General features: G+C 47.1%; 1 protein-coding gene across 1 annotated transcript in view; it reads right to left on the minus strand.

Annotated features, from left to right (window-relative positions):
• ptpn20 (protein tyrosine phosphatase non-receptor type 20) overlaps positions 1 to 26,652 on the minus strand; it is a 273,022-nt gene that overhangs the window by 163,190 nt on the left and 83,180 nt on the right. Inside the window, exons 12-17 of the mRNA XM_078428348.1 lie at positions 20,035 to 20,185; positions 15,545 to 15,683; positions 13,212 to 13,364; positions 11,594 to 11,779; positions 7,812 to 7,974; positions 2,362 to 2,563 (exon numbers count right to left, since the gene is read on the minus strand). Of these exons, the coding sequence (XP_078284474.1) occupies positions 2,362 to 2,563; positions 7,812 to 7,974; positions 11,594 to 11,779; positions 13,212 to 13,364; positions 15,545 to 15,683; positions 20,035 to 20,185 (994 nt within the window). The remainder of the gene's footprint in view (positions 1 to 2,361; positions 2,564 to 7,811; positions 7,975 to 11,593; positions 11,780 to 13,211; positions 13,365 to 15,544; positions 15,684 to 20,034; positions 20,186 to 26,652) is intronic.

Below are 26,652 nucleotides of genomic sequence, written 5' to 3' on the forward strand. Positions count from 1 at the left end.
GTTCATTAGTCTTCCTCAAGCCCCTGTATGACAAAACATAAATCAGAACTTAATTGACAGCCTAGAAACTTCAGATAAATCAGATGGTGATAACTGTGTTATCTGCAGAATTCTACCTTCATTCAATTTGCTTTTGTTATGGTATAGAGCGACTGACTTGAATTCAGATAGGGAACTGCATACATTATTCATGCTGTCTCCATACACATATATATTGCGAGGGTTTGCCTCCAGCATAACAATAACAACCTATAATTTGAACTTTATCGCAGCTATTCAATGAAACACCTACAACCCCCAGAGCGACTATCAACGCTACAAGACTCAGTTGGCTGTCAATGTTGACTTGGATGAAGGGATTAAAAGTACCATTAGCAAATTTGCAGATGATACAAAGCTGGATGGCAGTGTGAACTGTGAGGAAGATGCTATGAGGTTGCAGGGTGACTTGGACAGGTTGTGTGAGTGGGCGGATGCATGGCAGATGCAGTTTAATGTGGATAATTGTGAGGTTATCCACTTTGGTGGTAAGAATAGCAAGGCAGATTATTATCTGAATGGTGTCAAGTTAGGAAAAGGGGACGTACAACGAGATCTGGGTGAACTAGTGCATCGGTCACTGAAAGGTAGCATGCAGGTACAGCAGGCAGTGAAGAAAGCCAATGGAATGTTGGCCTTCATAACAAGAGGAGTTCAGTATAGGAGCAAAGAGGTCCTTCTGCAGTTGTACAGGGCCCTAGTGAGACTGCACCTGGAGTGCTGTGTGCAGTTTTGGTCTCCAAATTTGAGGAAGGATATTCTTGCTATTGAGGGCGTGCAGCGTAGGTTTACTAGGTTAATTCCCGGAACGGCGGGACTGTCGTGTGTTGAAAGACTGGAGCGACTAGGCTTGTATACACTGGAATTTAGAAGGATGAGAGGGAATCTTATCGAAACGTATAAGATTATTAACGGGTTGGACACGTTAGAGGCAGGAAACATGTTCCCAATGTTGGGGGAGTCCAGAACCAGGGGCCACAGTTTAAGAATAAGGGGTAGGCCATTTAGAACGGAGATGAGGAAAAACTTTTTCAGTCAGAGAGTTATAAATCAGAGTTATAAATCTGTGGAATTTTCTGCCTTAGAAGGCAGTGGAGGCCAAGAGAGAGCTAGATAGAGCTCTTAAGGATAGCGGAGTCAGGGGGTATGGGGAGAAGGCAGGAACGGGGTACTGATTGAGAATGATCAGCCATGATCACATTGAATGTTGGTGCTGGCTCGAAGGGCCGAATGGCCTACTCCTGCACCTATTGTCTATTGTCTAAGGTGCCCAAATGTTTGCCCATTCTAGGGCATGGTGGAGCAGCGGTAGAGTTGTTGCCTTACAGAACCAGAGAGACCGGGGTTTGAACCTGACTATGGGTGCTGTCTGTGCGGAGTTTGCACGTTCTCCCCGTGACCTGGGTGGGTTTTCTCCTGGTGCCTCTGTTTCCCCTCACACTCCAAGGACGTACAGGTTTGTAGGCTAATTGGCTTCTGTAAAAATTGTAAATTGGCCCTCGTGTGTGTGGGATAGTGTTAGTGAGCGGCACGGTGGCGCAGCGGTAGAGTTGCTGCCTTACAGTGAATGCAGCGCCGGAGACTCGGGTTCGATCCGACTACGGGCGGCGTCTGTTCGGAGTTTGTACGTTCTCCCCGTGACCTGCGTGGGTTTTCTCCAAGATCTTCGGTTTCCTCCCACACTCCAAAGACGTACAGGTATGTAGGTTAATTGGCTGGGTAAATGTAAAAATTATCCCTAGTGTGTGTAGGATAGTGTTAGTGTGCGGGGATCGCTGGGCGGCGCGGACTCGGTGGGCCGAAGGGCCTGTTTCCGCGCTGTATCTCTAAATCTAAAAAAAAAAATGTACGGGGATCACTGGTCGGCGCGGACTCGGTGGGCCAAAGGGCCTGTTTCTGCGCTGAAGCTCTACAACTACAATACTAAAACTGCAGACATTATTCATGCTGTCTCCATACACATATATTAGATATTCAATAATACACCTACAGCCCCCTGAGTGTCTAACAGTGTTACATGACTCTGTTGGTTGTCAAGGTACCCAAACGGAACTCTGTGGCCATTCTGGAATTGACCTAACTAAGATGGTCACAAAAAGCTGGAGTAACTCAGCGGGTCAGACAGCATCTCTGGAGAAAGGGAATCGGTGACGTTTCGGGTCGAGACCCTTCTTCAGACTGAGAGTCAGGGGAGAGGGAAACATGAGAGATAGAGACGGTGAAGTGGAGAGATATAAAACAAATGAATGAAAGATATGCGAAAAAAGTAACGACTCTAAAGGAAACAGGCCATTGTTAGCGGTGGCTGAGGAGTAAACCTACCCCCAGACTTGGCTGGTTCCTGAAGCAGGCATGCCTGCCATCAGATTGTCACAGGATTTGCTCAGCGCTCCAATGGAGATGGTGTCCATGTTAGGTCGGCTCAGCATGGTTTCTGATCGGGAGATATTCCGCATCTTCTCAAGGTATCTGTGCTGGGAGTACTTCTCCTCGTTCGAAAGCACGGACGGAAAAACGTGTTCCTCTGCGGGGGGGAAGCAAAGTCACGTGAAATGCACCAATAACAAAAACTATTATTAGTTGTATAATAGTTTATTGTTTGTCTTGTATTATGGTGGTGGGATCTGTTTTGGTTTGATTGTATTGTATATATTATTTTAATATTTGAATAAATATTTTTGATGAGAGAAAAAAAAAAAGTTAAATGCTGAGGTGATTTTTGAATTCCCAATATCTGAATTCCATGGTGAAGGAGTACATTGCCAGCCTGAACGCTACCGATCTTAGATATTGGCTCGGAATCTCCAAAACCCATCTCTAGATAAATCACTTGTGACAAAAATGACACAAGGCAATTAGATTTAGAGATACAGCGCGGAAACAGGCCCTTCGGCCCACCGAGTCCGCGCCGCCCAGCGATCCCCGCACATTAACACTATCCTACACACACTAGGGACATTTTTTACATTTACCCAGTCAATTAACCTACAACCCTGCACGTCTTTGGAGTGTGGGAGGAAACCGAAGATCTCGGAGAAAACCCACGCAGGTCACGGGGAGAACGTACAAACTCCGTACAGACGGCGCCCGTAGTCAGGATCAAACCCGAGTCTCTGACGGCGCTGCATTCGCTGTAAGGCAGCAACTCTACCGCTGCGCCACCGTGCCGCCTATTATTATAAACTAAATTATAATTATAATTATAAACTAAATTCCCAGCCAGTCTAGCTTAGTTTAGGCGCCAGAGACCCGGGTTTGATCCTGACTACGGCTGCTGTCTGTACGGAGTTTGGACCTCTCCCTGCGACCGTGTAGGTTTTCCCCGGGTGCTCTGGTTTTCTCCCACTCCACAAATGCGTACAGGTTTGAGGGTTAATTCACTCCTGTAAATTGTAAATTGTCCCTAATGTGTGTAGGATAGTGCTGCTGTGCAGGGATCGCTGGTCGGCGCGGACTCGGTGGGCTTGTTTTCGCGCTGTATCTCTAAACTAAACTAAAAGGCAGTTGGATGACCTCAGGGCCATCCGGGAATGTGAGAGTTTCCTCGACAGGACCTATTGTGAGGCTGTCACGCCAAGGGTCCAGGTCGAGCGAAGGTGGGAGACTGTTTCAGGGGGGAGTGGACGTGGACTACAGGAGACCCCAATGGCTGTGCCTATTGCAAATAGGTATACCCTCTTGGGAACTGTCGGGGCAGAAGATGTTTCCAGTCCGAGTGGCGGACCTGTTGGCAAGGATACTCGACAGGGGAGACCGAAGTCAGGAAGAGCCGTAGTGGTCGGTGACTCCATAGTCCGAGGGACGGACAGAAGATTCTGTGGCAGCAGGAGGGACTTGAGGATGGTCTGTTGCCTCCCTGGTGCCAGGGTTCAGCACATCACGGACCGGCTTCAGAAAATCCTAGTGAGGGAAGGCGATCAACCTGAAGTCGTTGTGCACGTGGGCACGAATGACGTCGGGCGGAAGAGGAAGGAGGTGCTACAGCGGGAGTTTAGAGAGTTAGGAAAAAGACTGAGAAGTAGGACGTCGAAGGTGGTTATCTCTGGACTGCTACCGGTACCTCGTGCTGGTGAGGCCAGGAACAGAGAGATAGAGGGTATGAATGTATGGCTGAGGGGCTGGTGCAGAGAGCAGGGATTTGGATTTCTGGACCTCTGGGATCTCTTCTGGGCTAGGGGTGACTTGTACAAAAGGGAAGGGTTACATCTTAACAGCAGGGGGACAAACATTCTGGCAGGCAGGTTTGCTAGTGCGACACCTGTGGCTTTAAACTAAGTAGTGGGGGGGAGGGGTTAACAAATTGTGAATATGAAGATGAGGTTAAAGGGAATACAGGAGATATTGCAGAAGACTCTCGGAAGAATGGGAACAGAAGTTCTAGAGGGGAAAAGAGATTAAGGGCAGGGCCATTTGTGACCGATGTGATAGGGGAGGTAAATACAGAAGTTAAAGTGTTGTACTTAAATGCGCGTAGTATAAAAAATAAAGTGGATGAGCTTGAGGCTCAGTTAGTCATGGGCAAGTATGATGTTGTAGGGATCACTGAGACATGGCTACAAGAGGACCAGGGCTGGGAACTGAATATTCAGGGGTACACAACGTATAGAAAAGACAGACAGGTGGGCAGAGGGGGTGGGGTTCCTCTGCTGGTAAGGAATGATATTCATTTCCTTGCAAGGGGTGACATAGAATCAGGAGATGTTGAATCAGTATGGATAGAAATGAGGAATTGTAAGGGTAAAAAGACCCTAATGGGAGTTATCTATAGGCCCCCAAACAGTAGCCTCGACATAGGGTGCAAGTTGAATCAGGAGATAAAATTGGTGTGTCAAAAATGTAATGCTACAGTGGTTATGGGAGATTTCAACATGCAGGTAGACTGGGAAAATCAGGTTGGAAATGGACCCCAGGAAAGAGAGTTTGTAGAGTGCCTTCGAGATGGATTCTTAGAACAGCTTGTACTGGAGCCTACCAGGGAGAAGGCAATTCTGGATTTAGTGTTGTGTAATGATCCTGATCTGATAAGGGGACTAGAGGTAAAAGAGCCATTAGGAGGCAGTGATCACAACATGATAAGTTTTACTCTGCAAATGGAAAGGCAGAAGGGAAAATCGGAAGTGTCAGTATTACAGTATAGCAAAGGGGATTACAGAGGCATGAGGCAGGCGCTGGCCAAAATTGACTGGAAGGAGGCCCTAGCAGGGAAGACGGTAGAACAACAATGGCAGGTATTCCTGGGAATAATGCAGAGGCTGCAGGATCAATTTATCCCAAAGAGGCGGAAAGACTCTAAGGGGAGTAAGAGACACCTGTGGCTGACAAGGGAAGTCAAGGACAGCATAAAATTAAGGAGAGGAAGTATAACATAGCAAAGAAGAGTGGGAAGACAGAGGATTGGGACTCTTTTAAAGAGCAACAAAAGTTAACTAAAAAGGCAATACGGGGAGAAAAGATGAGGTACGAGGGTAAACTAGCCAATAATATAAAGGAGGATAGCAAAAGTTTTTTTAGGTACGTGAAGAGGAAAAAAATAGTCAAGGCAAATGTGGGTCCCTTGAAGACAGAAGCAGGGGAATTTATTATGGGGAGCAAAGAAATGGCAGACGAGTTAAACCGTTACTTTGGATCTGTCTTCACTGAGGAAGATACACACAATCTCCCAAATGTTCTAGGGGCCGGAGAACCTAGGGTGATGGAGGAACTGAAGGAAATCCACATTAGGCAGGAAATGGTTTTGGGTAGACTGATGGGACTGAAGGCTGATAAATCCCCAGGGCCTGATGGTCTGCATCCCAGGGTACTTAAGGAGGTGGCTCTAGAAATAGTGGAAGCATTGGAGATCATTTTTCAATGTTCTATAGATTCAGGATCAGTTCCTGTGGATTGGAGGATAGCAAATGTTATCCCACTTTTTAAGAAAGGAGGGAGAGAGAAAACGGGTAATTATAGACCAGTTAGTCTGACATCAGCGGTGGGGAAGATGCTGGAGTCAATTATAAAAGACGAAATTGCTGAGCATTTGGATAGCAGTAACAGGATCATTCCGAGTCAGCATGGATTTACGAAGGGGAAATCATGCTTGACAAATCTACTGGAATTTTTTGAGGATGTAACTAGGAAAATTGACAGGGGAGAGTCAGTGGATGTGGTGTACCTCGACTTTCAGAAAGCCTTCGACAAGGTCCCACATAGGAGATTAGTGGGCAAAATTAGAGCACATGGTATTGGGGGTAGGGTACTGACATGGATAGAAAATTGGTTGACAGACAGAAAGCAAAGAGTGGGGATAAATGGGTCCCTTTCGGAATGGCAGGCAGTGACCAGTGGGGTACCGCAAGGTTCGGTGCTGGGACCCCAGCTATTTACGATATACATTAATGACTTAGATGAAGGGATTAAAAGTACCATTAGCAAATTTGCAGATGATACTAAGCTGGGGGGTAGTGTGAATTGTGATTAAGATGCAATAAGGCTGCAGGGTGACTTGGACAGGTTGTGTGAGTGGGCGGATACATGGCAGATGCAGTTTAATGTAGATAAGTGTGAGGTTATTCATTTTGGAAGTAAGAATAGAAAGGCAGATTATTATCTGAATGGTGTCAAGTTAGGAAGAGGGGATGTTCAACGAGATCTGGGTGTCCTAGTGCATCAGTCACTGAAAGGAAGCATGCAGGTACAGCAGGCAATGAAGAAAGCCAATGGAATGTTGGCCTTCATAACAAGAGGAGTTGAGTATAGGAGCAAAGAGGTCCTTCTACAGTTGTACCGGGCCCTGGTGAGACCGCACCTGGAGTACTGTGTGCAGTTTTGGTCTCCAAATTTGAGGAAGGATATTCTTGCTATTGAGGGCGTGCAGTGTAGGTTCACTAGGTTGATTCCCGGAATGGCGGGACTGTCGTATGTTGAAAGCCTGGAGCAATTAGGCTTGTATACACTGGAATTTAGAAGGATGAGGGGGGATCTTATTGAAACATATAAGATAATTAGGGGATTGGACACATTAGAGGCAGGAAACATGTTCCCAATGTTGGGGGAGTCCAGAACAAGGGGCCACAGTTTAAGAATAAGGGGTAGTCCATTTAGAACGGAGATGAGGAAGAACTTTTTCAGTCAGAGAGTGGTGAAGGTGTGGAATTCTCTGCCTCAGAAGGCAGTGGAGGCCAGTTCGTTGGATGCTTTCAAGAGAGAGCTGGATAAAGCTCTTAAGGATAGCGGAGTGAGGGGGTATGGGGAGAAGGCAGGAACGGGGTACTGATTGAGAGTGATCAGCCATGATCGCATTGAATGGCGGTGCTGGCTCGAAGGGCTGAATGGCCTACTCCCGCACCTATTGTCTATTGTTTATTGTCTATTGTCTAAACTAAACTAAACTACGATGCGGTACGATAGAACTTTATTTATCCCAGGAGGGAAATTGATCTGCCAACAGTCATAGAACGCAAGATATATGAAACATGAAATTAAACTGACGAGTGAAAAGGATTGGGGATGTGCAAAGATTTGGGGAGGAGGTGGGGGGGATGGGGGGAGGGAGGGGGAGGGGGGGAGGGGGGTCAGTCTACCCCACAACAGAAGGGGGAGGAGTTGTACAGTTTGATCGCCACAGGGAAGAAGGATTCCCGTATATACGATACTGGAGCAGAGGAAAACCAGTGAATTAAAATGAAACACATGGTGAAATGTTACTTTAAAAAATCTCCTCTGCCCCATCCCTGTTGGCAGTGCCCGACTGAGACTCCCAGGGGTTTCCAGGTACTGGTGTTGGCACTCACCTCTCGCAGAAGCAGCCTGGCTGAGCTGGCGGGAGTGCATCTGTACCTGGAACCTTTGCTGAGCTGAGCACAGCTCGATGAGGTACTTGCAGGTCTTGCTGTTGTCCGTGAGGAAGACATGTTTCTTCCCGTCCGCACTGTTCTGAACCGTAAACTTCTTTCTCTGAAAGGTCATTGATCAGATCACCAAGTCCGTCGGTAACAGGGTAAGAGTCAAACACGCCAAAGAGTAAAGTAGAAACAAAAAACTGTAGACGGGTCTCGACCCAAAACGTCACCTCCCCATGTTCTCCTGAGATGCTGCCTGTTACTCCAGCACTTTGTGCCCTATGAGTCAAGCACTCCACATCTAAGAGTAAAGCAATCTGAAGAAGGGTCTCGACCCAAAATGCCATCTTTTCCTTTTCTCCAGAGATGCTACCCGACCCGCAGAGTTACTCCAGCATTTGTGTCTATTCTCATTTTCGGCATTTGGATATAAAGCAACATATTTGTCCTGTAACTCAGCAGGTCAGGCAGCATCTCAGGGCAGAAGGAATGGGTGACGTTTCGGGTCGAGACCTTTCTTCAGAGTTCAGTCTGAAGAAGGGTCTCGACCCGAAACGTCATCCATTCCTTCTCTCCTGAGATGCTGCCTGACCTGCTGAGTTACTCCAGCATTTTGTGAAATAAATACCTTCGATTTGTACCAGCATCTGCAGCTATTTTCTTACATATTTGTCCTGTCGTTAGAGCAACATAATGGTGCAGATGGCTGTGTTGCTGTTCAGGAGACATGAGGTTCAATCATAACTCCTGGTGCTGTCTGTGGGGAGGTTGCACGTTCTCCTTGTGAATGTCAAGAGTGTTTTATTGTCACATGTCCCAGAGAGAACAATGACATTCTCACTTGCAGCAGCACAACAGAATATGTAAACATAGTGCACTGTGAACAATATAATAAATGGGAAAAGAAGTTCAGCATGTGTATACACGCATACGCACACAAAAAACAGGGCGGCACGGTGGCTCAGCAGTCGAGTTGTTGCCTTACAGCGAATGCAGTGCCGGAGACACGGGTTCCATCCCGACTGCAGGTGCTGTCTGTGCGAAGTTTGCACGTGACCTGCGTGGGTTTTCTCCGAGATCTTCGGTTTCCTCCCACACTCCAAAGACGTACAGGTTTGTGGGTTAATTGGCTTGGTAAATGTAACAAAAGAATGTCCTCAGTGTGTGTAGGGTGGTGTTAAGTTGCGGGGATCGCTGGTCGGCGTGGACCCGGTGGGCTGAAAGGGCCAGTCTCCACGCTGTATCTCAAAACTAAAAAACTAAACTAAACTAAACAAAACTCACTTTCAGATTTTCAGATTTCCACTTGTTTTAAATCTCTGATATAGATTGTCCAGTCAGTGGGGAAGCTAAGTGGCAATGGAGTTTAATGCAGAGGAAATTTACATGGAGCACTGCAACAAGACAAGGGAATACAATATAAAGGAGAGGTTGTGGAAGCGTGTGAAAGAGTAAAGGGCACATCTGTACGTGCATGTTAACTGCACTGCGAAACAGGCTGGTTAAAAATACACATTGGGATGTTACCCTTATTAGCCAAGGGGCCACAGTTTAAGAATAAGAGGTAGGCCACTTAGAACTGAGATGAGGAAAAACTTTTTCAGTCAGAGAGTTGTGAATCTGTGGAATTCTCTGCCTCAGAAGGCAGTGGAGGCCAATTCTCTGAATGCATTCAAGAGAGAGCTAGGTAGAGCTCTTAAGTATAGCGGAGTCAGGAGGGATGGGGAGAAAGCAGGAACGGGGTACTGATTGAGAATGATCAGCCATGATCACATTGAATGGCGGTGCTGGCTCGAAGGGCCGAATGGCCTCCTCTAGCACCTATTGTCTATTGTCTATTGTCTAAGGTAAAGAATTTTAGTATATAGATAGATAAGAAGGAATTTCTTTAGTCAGAGGGTGGTGAATCTGTGCAATTTATTGCCACAGAAGGCTGTGGAGGCCAAGGCAATGGATATTTTTAAGGTGGAAATTGACAGATTCTTGATTAGTGAGGGTGTCAAAAGTCACGGGGAGAAGGCAGGAGAATGGGGTTGAGAGGGAAAGATAGGTCAGCCATGATTGAATGGACTGAATGGACACTCGATGGACTGAGTGGCCTAATTCTGTTCCCTTGACTTAAGAACTTATGAAATGAAAAGCAGGCAAGTCATGTTAGAAATGCACGTGTACCACGAGCTTTGCCACAACTTTAGGACTGTGCACAGTTCTAGCCACCACTTTCCTGGAAGTGTGATTGCTTTGAGAGGGAGAGAAGAGATTTCTGAGGATTTTCATGCTGGAAGTTTAAAGCTGGGAGGAAAGATTGGATAGGCTGGGGTTGACTTCTCTGTAACCAGGAGGCTGCGGAGAGATTTAATTGTGGAGGACGGTGGAAAACAGAATTGTAAAAAAGGGCTGGAAATGCTGGATGAATTCTCCTTTATTATATTGTTTACAGAGCACTATGGTTACGTATCCTGTTGTGCTGCTGTAAGTAAGAATCTCATTGTTCTATCTGGGACATACGACAATAAAGCACTCTTGACTCTTGACTGGAAATTGTATTTTGAGCTCTCAGTGTTGTAATATGATTAAGACCTTGGCCCTCATCCTGAATATCCCTAGATTACAGAGCAAACACTGACAGCGACTTGCGTTGCTATGCATAAGAGTGTAAGAAAATAGCTGCAGATGCTGGTACATATCGAAGGTATTTATTTCACAAAATGCTGGAGTAACTCAGCGGGTCAGGCAGCATCTCAGGAGAGAAGGAATGGGTGACGTTTCAGGTCGAGACCCTTCATCAGTCTGAAGAAGAGTCTCGACCCGAAACGTCATCCATTCCTTCTCTCCTGAGATGCTGCCTGACCTGCTGAGTTACTCCAGCATTTTGTGAAATAAATACCTGCGTTGCTATGCATGATCAGTATCCATAGCAACACAGGTCAACATCAATATTCAATTATTCCTCAGGACGAGAAGGAAACAGTGAATGTACACGGTAAAGCACAGGAACAGGCCCTTTCGGCCCATAGTGCTCGCACTGAAAATGTGTCAAGTTAAACGAATCTCGTCTGCCCATATCCCCCCACCCTGCATATTCATGTGCCCATCCAAAGGCCTCCTATATGCCACTGTTGTACCTGCCTCTACCACTACCCCCAGCGGCACAATCCAGTCACCCAACTCTCTCTGTATAAAAACCTTGCCCCGTGCATTTCCTTTAAACTTTGCCCCTCTCACCTTAACGTTACGCCCCCCCCCCCCCCCCCCTAGATTGTGCAATTTCCAACTCGGGGAAAAAGGTTCTGACTGTCTCCATTTAGAACGGAGATGAGGAAGAACTTTTTAAGTCAGAGAGTGGTGGAGGTGTGGAATTCTCTGCCTCAGAAGGCAGTGGAGGCCAGTTCGTTGGATGCTTTCAAGAGAGAGCTGGATAGAGCTCTTAAGGATAGCGGAGTGAGGGGGTATGGGGAGAAGGCAGGAACGGGGTACTGATTGAGAATGATCAGCCATGATCGCATTGAATGGCGGTGCTGGCTCGAATGGCTGAATGGCCTCCTCCTGCACCTATTGTCTATTGTCTATTGTCTATTCTATCTATGCTTCTCATAATTATATCTCCTCGATGCCCTGACTGATGAAGGCTTTGATGCCCTCTTTGCCACTCTATCTACTTGTGTTCAGGGAGCTGTAGACTTGGACCCCCCCCCCCCACCAATTGGCACTTGGAGTTTGGAGGCACAACTTACATTGAAGGTGATGCGTTCCATTTCCCGCCATTGAAACCGTAGGCTGGCGATCCTCGTGTTGTTCTTCACCTCGTAAACGATGATCCCTTTGGCACAGATTCCCAACGCCATGTCTTCCCCCGCGACCTTCTTCTCCCGAGACACTCGATGGAAGAGCACGCCGTACTCCGAGAGCTGCTGGGTGACCTGCAGCGTGTCGTTCAATGCGCCAACAATTAGCATTTCATTCCAACTTTCCTTCGTCTTCACACCTTCCCCTTTCATATCTCTGGTGTCACAAAATGCTGGAGTAACTCAGTGGGTCAGGCAGCATCTCTGGAGAGAAGGAATGGGTGACGTTTCGGACCGAGACCCTTCTTCAGACTGGACCCTTCTTCGTTCTGAAGTAGTGTCTCGACCTGAAACGTCACCCATTCCTTCTCTCCAGAGGTGCTGCCTGTCCCGCTGAGTTACTCCAGCATTTTGTGATACCTTCGATTTGTACCAGCTGATCTCACTCTGTGCCACTGGGTGCAGCTTATAGCACCGGAGACCCGGGTTCGATCCCGACCACGGGTGCCGTCTGCACGGAGTTTGTACGTTCTCCCCATGACCTGCGTGGGTTTTCTCCGGGATCTTCGGTTTCCTCCCACACTCCAAAGACGTACAGGTTTGTAGGTTAATTGGCTTGGTATAAATGTAAAATTGTCCCTAGTTTGTGCGGGATAGTGTCAGCATGCAGGGATTGCTGGTCAATGCATAACTCGGTGGGCCGAAAGGCCCGTTTTTGTGCTGTATCTGTAAACTAAACTAAACACTGAAGTGTAATGATTCTCCGATTCCAAATGGCCTTGCAAACCGCTCGGGTCAGTGGGTCAGTCACCCAATCTTTCCTCTCATGATCTTATGTACTTCCATACTCCCTGCAACCTCCAGCATTCCAGGGACCATTTTGGATGGGCTGAATTTCTCTTTAAATAAACAAGGAAACATAGGGACTTAGCAGTAGTGTCGGAAAGAAAACTGCAGATGCTGGTTTAACCACAAGATGCTGGAGTAACTCAGTGGGACAGGCAGCATCTCCGGAGAGAAGGAATGGGTGACGTTCCGGGTCGAGACCCTTCTTCAGACTGATGTCAGGCCATGATATCATTCACCCTGACATCAGTCTGAAGAAGGATCTCGACCCGAAACGTCGCCCATTCCTTCTCTCCAGAGATGCTGCCTGTCCCGCTGAGTTACTCCAGCATCTTGTGTATGACTAGGACTTAGCAGAACTGGGCGGCACGGTGGCGCAGCGGTAGAGTTGCTGCCTTACAGCGAATGCAGCGCCGGAGACTCAGGTTCGATCCTGACTACGGGCGCCGTCTGTACGGAGTCTGTACGTTCTCCCTGTGATCTGCGTGGGTTTTCTCCGAGATCTTCGGTTTCCTCCCACACTCCAAAGACGTACAGGTATGTAGGTTAATTGGTTGGGCAAATATAAAAATTGTCCCTAGTGTTAATGTGCGGGGATCGCTGGGCGGCACTGACCCGGTGGGCCGAAGGGCCTGTTTCCGCGCTGTATCTCTAAATCTAAAAATCTAAAAACATTGAACCAAGGTGGCGATAATATTTAGCAATGTTATTTGATTTGTACCTTCAAATACTCCATCTCGGCCTCCTCTTCAGACAGGTCAAAGTAGGTGGAGTGAAGTCGTGGCAGCTCCTCTTTTACGCACGTCATCGCCATCTTTTCCAGCACACTCGGGGGAACGTAGTGCTCCACTCGGTAATAGTTCTTGCCATGCACCTGTCAACGACAAGACAGTACTTTAGGTGCAGGAAGGAAACGCAGATGCTGGTTTTAAACCGAAGATAGACACAAAAAACTGGAGCAACTCAGCAGTTCAGGCAGCATCTCTGGAGAACAGGAATAGGATTGAGACCCTTCTTCAGACTGAGAGTCAGGGGAAAGGGAAAGGAGACTTTAGGTACTTTTGTTCTTCTCTTGATGTGTGTGCCATTAGCTTTATTTTTATTTTTTCACATCTCCTCGGGTTCAGGAGGTTACTCACAGAGCCAGCCAGCATATGTAGCTCTTGAACTGGGAGCTTTGCTCCAATGTTTCAGACCAACCACCATGGATAGGGTGGCAGAATTCCTCCACTCAAAACCATTGATGATCCAGATGGGCTTCATGTGTATCTGCACCAATGTGTTTAGAGAAGATACTCTACCTCATTGGTGACCCTGGGACTATCTTTGATTGCACTTTACTGGCTTTACCTTGCACGGAACGTTGTTCCCTTATCATGTATCTCTACACTGTAAATGGCTCAATTGTAATCACGTGTTGTCTTTCCACTGACTGAATAGCACGCAACAAAAGCTTTTCACTGTACCTCGGTACAGGTGGAACTACTGAGTGATTGGTTCTATCATGGTATTGAGGACGTGCCATTTCTTGCTATTGAGGGCGTGCAGCGTAAGTTTACTAGGTTAATTCCCGGAATGGCGGGACTATCATATGTTGAAAGACTGGAACGACTAGGCTTGTATACACTGGAATTCAGAAGGATGAGAGGAGATCTTATCGAAACGTATAAGATTATTAAGGGGTTGGACACGTTAGAGGCAGGAAACATGTTCCCAATGTTGGGGGAATCCAGAACAAGGGGCTACAGTTTAAGAATAAGGGGTAGGCCATTTAGAACTGAGATGAGGAAAAACATTTTCAGTCAGAGAGTTGTGAATCTGTGGAATTCTCTGCCTCAGAAGGCAGTGGAGGCCAATTCTCTGAATGCATTCAAGAGAGAGCTGGATAGAGCTCTTAAGGATAGCGGAGTCAGGGGGTATGGGGAGAAGGCAGGAACGGGGTACTGATTGAGAATGATCAGCCATGATCACATTGAATGGCGGTGCTGGCTCGAAGGGCCGAATGGCCTCCTCCTGCACCTATTGTCTATTGTCTGCTTTGGTATATACAAAGCCCAAGAACCAACGAGTCTGCAGAAAGTGATGGACATCGCCAGGTCCATCTCAGGCATTGACCTCCCCACCATCTCCAGGAGGCATTGCCTCAAGAAGGAGATAATATCATGACAGACCCACACCCCAGTGGCCTTGCCCTCAATCCTGCTACTACCACTGGGAACAAAAGTTCAGGAGCCTGAGAGATGTGACCTCCTGGTTCAAGAGCTGTTCCTTCCCACGATCTTCGTGCTCTCGAACCACCCTAACCACAACTCCACCTCACCAATGAACTCTATTGGACTTTGTATTGGTTGCAGGACATACTTTGGATTGTACTCTGATGATCTGGTTGCCTGGTATTACTGGTAATTGATTGTATTATTGTTTATTTTATATGCATTTGTCGTGTTTTTGCATTAACGTGTCAGTGAAGCTGCAGCAAGTTAGCATTTCATTATCGCGCTCCTGGTGCATACGGCAACTAATCGTTCTTGCCTCTCTTGGCTCTTGAAATCAGGAGCTCAGAATATGTTGTGTGCTGGCCATGGATGAGTAGATTTAGATTTAGATTTAGAGATACAACGCAGAAACAGGCCCTTCGGCCCACCAGGTCCGCGCCGCCCAGCGATCCCCGCACACTAACACTATCCTACACCCACTGGGGACAGTTTTTACATTGGCCCAGCCAATTAACCTACAACCTACAATTAACCTAAGCGATGTCCATCACTTTCTGCAGACTCGTTGGTTCGTGGGCTTTTGATATACCAAAGCAGACCATGATAGAACCAATCACTCAGTAGTTCCACCTGTACCGTCTTTGGAGTGCGGGAGGAAACCGAAGATCTCGGAGAAACCCCACGCAGGTCACGGGGAGAACGTACAAAAACTCCGTACAGACGGCGCCCGTGGTCAGGATCGAACCTGAGTCTCCGGCGCTGCATTCGCTGTAAGGCAGCAACTCTACCGCTGCGCCACCGTGCCACCCACATTTTTCTGCCACTTGCTGCTGCTCACCTCTGGAACATACTCTCCAAACTCTGCCTGCAGTGCCAACGCACCCAGCAACAGGGCCGGCTCATCACTGCAGTACAAGTGCTCCTCAAGGATGTCCTTTCTCAGCTGCAGGTAATACTGATGTCTGGTTAGACTGTGCCTGGAAAGCAAATGCAAATTCATAACATTCTGGTATTTTATATGAAGAAATACCTCGTAGGTCCCTCATAACAGTTAAGTGTGCGAATGAGAAAGTCCTGTCACGAACATCAAACTACATGCCAAATTTTGTCTCACAGAGTAACACACATCAGAGTGTTGTTGCAAAAAGCTGGAGCAACTCAGCCATTCTCTGTCAGTGAATAGTTTTGGCTGTACACATCTTTCAAATCACAACGTTGTTTCATTTGCACCATGATGTGATCCTATTTTGATTAAGTCCTTTATAATTTCAACATTCCCAGGCAGCATTCCTGGAGAGAAGGAATGGGTAGCGTTTTGGGTCGAGACCCTTCTTTAGACATCAGGTTGGGAGTTTCAATCTAAGTCTCAAGAACTGAAAATATAATCCAGACTGGTTTGTAGGTTAGCTACCTAAAATTGGAGAATTCAGTGTGCATACCATTGGGTTGTAAGCTACCAAGTAGAATATGAGGTGCTGTTCCTCCAGGTTCTGTGTGGCCTCACTCTGACAATGGAGGAGGCCCAGGACAGAAAGGTCAGTGTGGGAGCAGGAAGGGGAGTTAAAATGGTCAGCAAACAGAGAGATCCTATCATAAGTGATAGGAGCAGAATTAGGCCATTCGGCCCATCAAGTCCACTTCGCCATTTAATCGTGGCTGATCTATATCTCCAACCCAACCCCATTCTCCTGCCTTCTCCTCATAACCCCTGATCTCAGATCTATAGAGTGTCCCAGATATTAGGCAGGGATTTGAACATCGCTAGATCAACTATATGGCCCCAGGATTACTGTTACCTTGAGCTTGCTCACAAGCTTTTTCTGAAGCTCTTGGAATTCAATGCTATGGTTTTGAAACTTTAGCATTCCAACAGAGTGCTTTTTATTACAATCGATTGGACACAAAAAGCTCATCTGTCTGCACTAAACAGTCAGTAAAGTACAAAGCCAGGCAGAGTGATGTGCTGTGCCTGAATTGGAACATTGCCCTCAATTATCTTGCAGTTCAGGCATTAACCTTGTTTGGGGAGGCTGAAAAAGATTCCACAGCTCCACGCTAAAAAAGAGCCTTGGAATTCTGCTGAAAATCTGACCACAAACTATCTCTCGATCACCAGGGCAGTGTGGCTACTCATTGATTTCACTGCTGCTGTGTGGGCTTGTGATGAGTTTTCATAACAAGAGTCATTTGCATTTTGCAGAGCTATAAGGGAAAGGATTTATATACAGTAGAGTGCCAATAATGACCTTGTGCCAACAAAGAGAACTTTAACAGCCAATGCAGTAGTTTTGAGGTCCGTGTATTGTTTCCCTGCAGTAGACAACTTGTGCTAAATCCATTGGCGATAACGATGAGATGATCTGCATTTTATTTGCCATCTATATACTACAACTCTCGTTCGTTTGTTTGTTTGTTCCTGAACTACACTCCAAAGACGTACAGGTATGTAGGTTAATTGGCTGGGCAAATGTTTAAAAAAATTGTCCCTAGTGTGTGTGGGATAGTGTTAATGTGCGGGGATCGCTGGGCGGCGCGGACCCGGTGGGCCGAAGGGCCTGTTTCCACGCTGTATCTCTAAAATCTAAAACGGTACACGATAGCGCGACAATTTTAGGCCCACCTTACTCACCGTCGTCCCTTTGGTGCTAATGGAAGAAGTTTCATTGAAATCGGTGTTATATTTTTAGTTATTCACATTTTAAAGTTTAAATCTCTCTCCATGGGTGGGAGGGAGGGAGGTAGGTAGGGAGGGAGGGAGGGGGCAAGGGAGTATAAGGGGGTTGGAGTGAAGGGGAGGTGGAGGGAGGGAGGAGGGGAGGGGAGGGAGAGGGGGTGGGGGGAGGGAGAGGGGGTGGGGGGGAGGGAGAGGGGGTGGGGGGAGGGAGGGTGAGGAGAGGGTGCTGCAACAATGCAGGAGAGGTTTGGGCCCAACGGGTCCACTTGGTCCAGTCACGGTTAAGAATGAGCAAACACAACTAGGAGATGTAATAAAGGGTGTCAAAAAGTCAGGCATTGAAGTGAATGTTACTGGAATGTGGGTGGGCGGGGGGGGGGGGGGGGGGGGGAGGAGGGGGATGAGTGAGCTGCTGGGCTGATGAGAAGAGAAGCCAAATGCAGGGACATTAAAATTGTGACTGAATGCTTGGATGGGTAGTGTGTTGCCATAGCGATGCACATAGGAAGTGGAACACAATTAGTCCATTCTCCTGGACTAGCTGAGATACTCCAGCTCTTTGTGGGTTTTTAAAAAAAAAACTAGCATCTGCAGTCCCTTGTGTCCAGGCCAGTCTGGAAGGGTCTCGACCCGAAACGTCACCCATTCCTTCTCTCCCGAGATGCTGCCTGACCTGCTGAGTTACTCCAGCATTTTGTGAATAGTCCATTCTCCTGACTAGCTGAGATACTCCAGCTCTTTGTGGGTTTTTTTTGTTGAAAACTAGCATCTGCAGTCCCTTGTGTCCAGGCCAATCTACCAGTCTCCTCCTCCTCCTCCTCCTTCTGAAGTAGGGACCTCCAGAAATCACAGGGGAAAGGAGGAAAGTTTGCAACAGGGAGCTTTACACCTGAGAGGAGCATAGGGGAGAGGAGGGGAGAGGTGGGGAGGAGAGGGGTGGGGAGGGAAGGAGAGGGGAGGAGAGGAGAGGAGAAGAGAGGAGAGGGGACGAGGGGAGGGGAGGGGAGCACAGGGGAAGGGAGAGGAGGGGAGGGGAGCGGAGCGTAGGGGAGAGGAGAGGAGGGGGTTAGGGGTGGAGAAGGAGAGGAGAGGGGAGGAGAGGAGAGGGGAGGGGAGGGGAGGGGAGGGGAGAGGGGAGGGGAGGGGAGGGGAGAGGGGAGGGGCGGGGAGCACAGGGGAAGGGAGAGGAGAGGAGGGGAGTGGAGCGTAGGGGAGAGGAGAGGAGGGGTTAGGGGTGGAGAAGGAGAGGGGAGGAGAGGAGAGGAGAGGAGAGGGGAGAGGGGAGGGGAGGGGAGGGGAGGGGAGGGGAGGGGAGGGGAGGGGAGGGGAGGGGAGGGGAGGGGAGGGGAGGGGAGGGGAGGGGAGGGGAGGGGAGGGGAGGGGAGGGGAGGGGAGGGGAGGGGAGGGGAGGGGTGGGGTGGTGGAGGGGAGGGGAGGGGAGGGGAGGGGTGGTGGAGGGGAGGAGAGGGGAGGAGAGGGGAGGAGAGGGGAGGAGAGGGGAGGAGAGGGGAGGGGAGGAGAGGGGAGGGGAGCCTAGATTGCGCGATGGGCTGGGCTACATTCTCAACTCTCTGCAATTTCTGGCAGTTTTGAGCAGAGCAGTTGCCATACCAAGCTGCGATGTATCCAAAGTTGAGGCTTATTACAGTGCTACTGTAGAAATTGGTACGAGTCTTTGGAAACATGCCAACGTCTTCTCAGGATGTAGAGGCGTTGGTGTGCTTTCTTGGCTGTCGTCGGGGGCAGAATTTGTGGGCGATTTGATGGGAATGTGGTGACAATAAAATTAGAATAAAGTAGTATTAGTGAAAATGGGTTCCGAATTGTTTCTATGGAATGGATGGATCTGTGTGTGTGTGTGTTGTGTCTGTCCATGACTTCATATTTCCCTCGTAAATTATTCTTCCCAAATCCCTATTAATTCTCCCCAGATTCTGCCACTCACTGACAAACACTGAGAGGAAACCAGAGTATTTGTGGGAAACCAACACGATGAGAGAGAGGAAATAAAATGACACAAAGTGCTGGAGTAACTCAGAAGGTCAGGCAGTATCTCTGGAGAACATGGATAGGTGTTGATTTGGGTCACCCGGAACATGAACTGAGGAAGAGTCCTGGCCCGAATTGTCACCTGTCCATGTTCTCCAGATGTTGCCTGACCTGCTGAGTTACTCCAACACTTTGTGCCTTTCTTTGCAAACCAGCATCTGCAGTTCCATGTTTCTACATGGTTACAGGGAGAACTCCACACAGACTGCACCCGAGGTCAGGATTAAACCTGATTCGCTGAGACTTTGGGGCGGTAGTGGTTCTGCAAGACTGAACAGTAGGAGACACACAGAACTATCAACCACAACACAATCATGTAAGATCCCCCTACCTTTTGGTGTCCTTCCAGTGGGTCAAGATGCCAAAGAACTACATTGATATCAAATGTGTTGGAAGAAACTGCAGACGCTAGTTTACACTGTAGACACAAAAGGCTGGGGTAACTCAGCGGGACAGGCAGCATCTCTGGAGAGAAGAAATGGGTTTCGGGTCGAGACCCTTCTTCAGACTAATGTTGTAGGCCAATGTCTACAATCAATGAATGACCACGATGGAGAAATGCAAAGAGCCCATGTTGGTGACTGCACATTCTTTTCACTACTCACTGAATTATACTGAAGTTTTCAACAAAGAACTTGATCCGTAGAAATAAAGTAAAGTTGACGATCGCTGTCTTTCTCTTGGGGGGGTCCTTCCAGCCATGTGGTGCTGCCTTGTGCACCTTGGTAAAAGGATCAAGAAAGAAAAATTCCTTCCCTATAACACAAACAGGACAAAGTCTCACAGACTAGCACCACATGATCTGAGAATAAGAGAAGTGCATTACCTGGATGGCACGGTGGCGCAGCGGTAGAGTTGCTGCCTTACAGCGCCAGAGACCCGGGTTCGATCCCGACTATGGGTGCTGTCTGTACAGAGTATGTATGTTCTCCCCGTGACCTGCGTGGTTTTTCTCCGAGATCTTCGGTTTCCTCCCATATTCCAAAGACGTATAGATTTGTAGATTAATTGGCTTGGTATGAATTTAAATTGTCCCGTGTGTGTGAGCGTGTGCGTGTGTGTGTGTGCGCATGTGTCTGTGTGCGTGTGTGTGCGTGTGTGCATCTGTGTGTGTGTGTGCGTGTGTGTGCGCGTGTGTGTGTGTGTGCGTGTGTGTGTGCGTGTGTGCATCTGTGTGTGTGTGTGTGTGTGCGTGTGCGTATGTGTGTGTGCGCATGTGTCTGTGTGCGTGTGTGTGCGTGTGTGTGCGTGTGTGTGTGCGCGTGTGCGTGTGTGTGCATCTGTGTGTGTGTGTGTGCGTGTGTGTGTGCTCGTGTGTGTGTGTGTGTGTGCGTGTGTGTGTGCGTGTGTGTGTGCGTGTAGGATGGTGTTAGTGTGCGGGGATTGCTGGCCGGTGCGGGCTCGATGGGCCGAAGGGCCTGTTTCCGCCGCTGTATCTCCAAACTAAACTAAACTGTAATTAGGAGGTGTTAGTAAAACCCAGACAATAGACAATTGGTGCAGGAGGAGGCGATTCGGCCCTTCGAGCCAGCAACGCCATTCACCGTGATCATGGCTGATCATGCACAATCAGTACCCCGTTCCTCCCTTCTCCCCATATAAATAATAGATTTACGTTAAATTTCTCAAGTAGGACAATTATTTAAGATGTTTAAGACATACAGAAAACAAGTAGATAGAATAAGAGAGGGAGAGGTTCATAAGGATAATAATGAATGGGGATCAGATGGACAAAGTGAGGAAGACAAACCCAGCTTGGTCAGCCTGTGAGAAGTCAAACACTCCACTCTGGGCAACACCACTGACTAACCTCCTCTGCAGCCTCTCCAGTGCAACCTCTTCCTATCCTTTGTCTAGTGTGGTAAACAGACCCGCACACGATACTCTAGCTGTGGGTCAGCCGTTGTTCTCCAGTCATTCGTGTGTTAGCCCGACTCCTCAGACTGCATTGATTTCCTCTCAGCTCAGATATTCTGGGTTTAAGTCTAAACTGGTCTTGAGTGCTACAACCTAAAACTATGGCCTCGGGATTTCTGTCCTGTTGCAGGTGGTCTCATTTGAATGAGGAGTTCATTTAAGGCCCTGACTCTGTTATGGAGAGGAGGGAGGGGTGGTGGGGAGGGGGGGGGGGGAGTAGTGAATATTGATGAACATTTAAAAAAACATGGCACCACCCAAAAAAAGACCTTGAAAGAATCAACACTTGGCCAAAGTTTGCGAATACAAAACTGATCATTTTCTTCAGTGTGCTTTATTGGGTCTTTCATACTCAAAATGTTTATTGTGTTCTAGATTTCTGTCACTGCCTTTTAAAAGGTGCCTGTAAGATGACAAGATTCCACACTCCAAAGGCTTTTTGTTCCATTGTGCTGCTGTTGTATAGACAAATCCACCATAAACTGTAAACGCATCATAAAAGATCATAAAGTTTCATGCATACAAACACTTAAGAGTAGATCAAAGTTTTCACAGTCTTCCTGACTGGGTTAAACACTTCAAAAAAATTAGATTTTCATTTTGTTCATTTCCCCTGTATCTGGTTGCACCATTCGAGACCTTTGAACTATTCATGAGAGACCTTTGAACTAGCTTTAAACAGATTTTATCAGACTTCCATGTTATATCTTGCACTAAATGTTGTGCCCTTTATCCTTTATAGTCTTTTCTTTGACTGGATAACAATAGACAATAGGTGCAGGAGTGGGCCATTCGGCCCTTCGAGCCAGCACCACCATTCAATGTGATCATGGCTGATCATTCTCAATCAGTACCCCGTTCCTGCCTTCTCCCCATACCCCCTCACTCCGCTATCCTCAAGAGCTCTATCTAGCTCTCCCTTGAATGCATTCAGAGAATTGGCCTCCACTGCCTTCTGAGGCAGAGAATTCCACAGATTTACAACTCTCTGACTGAAAACGTTTTTCCTCATCTCCGTTCTAAATGGCCTACCCCTTATTCTTAAACTGTGGCCCCTGGTTCTGGACACCCCCAACATTGGGAACATGTTTCCTGCCTCTAATGTGTCCAACACCTTAATAATCTTATATGTTTCGATAAGATCCCCTCTCATCCTTCTAAATTCCAATGTATACAAGCCAAGTCGCTCCAGTCTTTCAACATACGACAGTCATATACAGTCATAACACACATACAAAAGCTTTTCACTCCACCTTGGTACACGTGACAATAATAAACTAAACTATGAAACCAGGAGATGGTTTTTAGTGTTTCCTTCATGCCATTTTCAATAACTTGCCTGTGGTAATCTTATTTTCATCTATATTAATAAAACAGTACCTGTCTATTAAGTAACATTTTTTAAACGTATTTTTTATTTAAATAACTGCATTCTAAAACATTACCCAATTATATAATGATAATATAATTATTTATATTATAATGATAATGTAATTTTACAATCAGTAAAGGGCCAGATATATTAGTTGGCAAGGAGGCAGGCCATTCGCTCCATCAAGTCTGGCTAGTATCATCAGTCCCATTGCCTTGCTTTTTTGCATCATTGCCATGAAGGCACTGAATGATTTTGTTTCTACCACCCCGACAGGCAGTACATTCCTTATAGTCATGTTCTAGTCCAAGTAGAAAGTTGAACCAAAAAGTAATTGAAAACTATTGCAATTTCAAGCATCATTTACGTCTGGTTTGCCACTAACATCAATAGAGACCATTGATTTGTTTAGTGTGTTTGGTAGGGTTAAAGTTACAGTTTGAAAGTTACAGCTACCAGCAGGCTACACCCATTTTATGTAGTCGTACCAACAAAATAGGGAAAAAAAACAACAAATAACCTACCTAGAAATCAGAGTCTTCCAGCACAGAAACAGGGCTTTGGTCCATGTGGTCCATGTGGTCCATGTGGTCCATGTGGTCCATGTGGTCCATGTGGTCCATGTGGTCCATGTGGTCCATGTGGTCCATGTGGTCCATGTGGTCCATGTGGTCCATGTGGTCCATGTGGTCCATGTGGTCCATGCTGACCATAAGGGTGTCAGGGGTTGGCGGGAGAAGCCAGAAGAATGGGTTGAGGGGGTGAGTTAGATCAGCCATGATTGAATGGCGGAGTAAACCTGATGGGCCGAATGGCCTCATTATTTCTTAGGTCCTCTCTAAATCTCTTCATCATCATTTTAAACCCAAGTTGTTTGATTTTACCGGCACCTTGCAATAACAAACTTTGCCAAACACGAATTTAAAAAAAAGAATAATGCCCCTGTACTAAATAATAAATCAAAAGAAGACGCAAGTGACCAGGGTGGCACAGTGGCGCAGTGGTCGAGTTGCTGCCTCACAGCGCCGGACACCCGAGATCCACCCTGAATATGGGTGCTGTCTGTGCGGAGTTTGTACGTTCTCCCTGTGACCGCATGGGTTTTCCCTGGGTGCTCCGGTTTCCTCCCACACTCCAAAGACGTACAGGTTTGTAGTTTAATTGGCTTTGATTAAAAAAATTAAATTGGCCCTAGTGTGCAGGATAGTGCTAGTGAAGGTGAAGGACTTGTTTCCCCCCTGCATCTCCAAACTAAACTAAAAAAAGGATTGCAGATACAGTACTCCCCGGCTTACGATCCTTCCACTTACGATATTTTGACGTTGCGATAGGTGCAGACGGCAGCGAGCCGCCACTGGCTTCCGGCCACGTGATCAGGTGCATTTCGACTCACGATATTTTCGGTTTGCGATGGGTTTCTCGGAGCGGAACCTCATCGTATGCTGGGGAGCACTTGTATTGGAATCGTGAGCAAACATTAAACTGCTGTAGGAACTCAGTGGGTCTTGCAGCATCCACGGAGGCAAAGAGATGATGATATTTAGGGTCGAGACCCTGTATTTCTTGCTATTGAGGGCGTGCAGCGTAGGTTTACTAGGTTAATTCCCGGAATGGCGGGACTGTCGTATGTTGAAAGACTGTAGCGGCTAGGCTTGTATACACTGGAATTTAGAAGGATGAGAGGGGATCTTATCGAAACGTATAAGATTATTAAGGGATTTATTCACAAAATGCTGGAGTAACTCAGCAGGTCAGGCAGCATCTCGGGAGAGAAGGAATGGGTGACGTTTCGGGTCGAGACCCTTCTTCAGACTGACGTTTCGGGTCGAGACCCTTCTTCAGACTAAGGGGTTGGACACGTTAGAGGCAGGAAACATGTTCCCAATGTTGGGGGAGTCCAGAACAAGGAGCCACAGTTTAAGAATAAGGGGTAGGCCATTTAGAACGGAGATGAGGAAAAACTTTTTCAGTCAGAGAGTTGTGAATCTGTGGAATTCCCTGCCTCAGAAGGCAGTGGAGGCCAATTCTCTGAATGCATTCAAGAGAGAGCTAGATAGAGCTCTTAAGGATAGCGGAGTCAGGGGGTATGGGGAGAAGGCAGGAACGGGGTACTGATTGAGAATGATCAGCCATGATCACATTGAATGGCGGTGCTGGCTCGAAGGGCCGAATGGCCTCTTCCTGCACCTATTGTCTATTGTCTATTATCAGGATCAAGCCCCGCTCATGGTGTAGAGATTGCAATACTCAGATAGGAATAAAATGGTTATCCAAATGCCACGTACTGTAGATGGTAGTGTAATGGCATTGAGTAACAACGGACTGAACACATTGTGTGTAGGAAAATAACTGCAGATGCTGGTTCAAATCGAAGGTATCATAAAATGCTGGAGTAACTCAGCGGGTCAGGCAGCATCTCAGGAGAGAAGGAATGGGTGACGCTTCGGGTCGAGACCCTTCTTCAGACACGTTGTGTATGTGATCACATCATGAGAATGGTCCCATCAAGACAACTGCAAGTCATACACTCCCCACGTTTGGATATGGCTATTGTACTGGATTAGTGGCACAGAATTCATCGTCAAATCACAGAAAGTTGTAATGGATATTCAAATGTTTAAACCAGACAGTATGACTGTGGTAACTTGATCTGTTCTCTCGCAGATACATATACACAAACATGTGCACACTCACTAATGCGTTATCAGTACCGAGCAAAGTGTAAATACATTCAATGACTGCACTGAGGCAACCCAATGGCAGATTGGGGCCTGTTCTCATGGCTTCTGTTCTAATTAACTGAAGACTCAAAACGTCTGCTATCTGTGTTTCCCAGAGATGCTGTCTGACGTGCTGTATTACTCCAGCACTTTGTGTCTTCTCTAATTAATTCCTAGTGTTTGTGACACATAAAACCAAAAAAAACATTTACGAGCTTCACTGGTGTAATCGGATTCACAGGAAATGAACAAAATGAATATTCAAATGTTTAAACCAGACAGTATGGCTGTGGAATAAGAAAATAACTGCAGATGCTGGTACAAATCGATTTATTCACAAAATGCTGGAGTAACTCAGCAGGTCAGGCAGCATCTCGGGAGAGAAGGAATGGGTGACGTTTCGGGTCGAGACCCTTCTTCAGATCTGAAGAAGGGTCTCGACCCGAAACGTCACCCATTCCTTCTCTCCCGAGATGCTGCCTGACCTGCTGAGTTACTCCAGCATTTTGTGAATAAGTATGACTGTGGAAACTTGATCTGTTCTCTCACAGATACATATACACAAACATGTGCACACACACTAATGCATTATCAGTACCCAGCAAAGTGTAAATACAACATGAGATTCACTGGAAGGAATCACAACTCTGCCCTCTGCTCATATTCTGACCCTTCAGTGCCCTGATCTTCACCATTTGTTCTCCTTGTTCTTTCTAGTTTAGTTTGTTTAGTTTAGAGATACAGCATTAAAACAAGCCCTTCGGCCCACTGAGTCAATGCCGACCAACGACCGTACACGATTGTGTAGGAAGGAAATGCAGATGCTGGTTTAAACCAATGATAGGCACAAAATGCTCAGCCTGAAGAAGGGTCTCAACCCGAAACGTCACCCATTCCTTCTCTCCAGAGGTGCTGCCTGTCCCGCTGAGTTACTCCAGCGTTTTGTGTCTCTCTTCGACTGTACACCCTTCGACTGTACACCCTTTCTATCCTACATACAAGGGACAATTTACAGAAGCCAATTAACCTCAAGTCTGAAGAAGGGTCTCAACCCGAAAAGTCACCCTTCCTTTTTCTCCACAGATGCTGCCTGACCCGCTGAGTTACTCCAGGACTCTGCGTCTAACTTTGGTATAAATCAGCATTTGCAGTTCTTTGTTTCTAACCTACAAACCTGCACGCCGTTGGAGTGTGGGAGGAAACCAGAGCACCCG

This window comes from Rhinoraja longicauda, chromosome 35 (genome assembly GCF_053455715.1).
Source record: "Rhinoraja longicauda isolate Sanriku21f chromosome 35, sRhiLon1.1, whole genome shotgun sequence".
Taxonomy (NCBI): domain Eukaryota; kingdom Metazoa; phylum Chordata; class Chondrichthyes; order Rajiformes; family Arhynchobatidae; genus Rhinoraja; species Rhinoraja longicauda.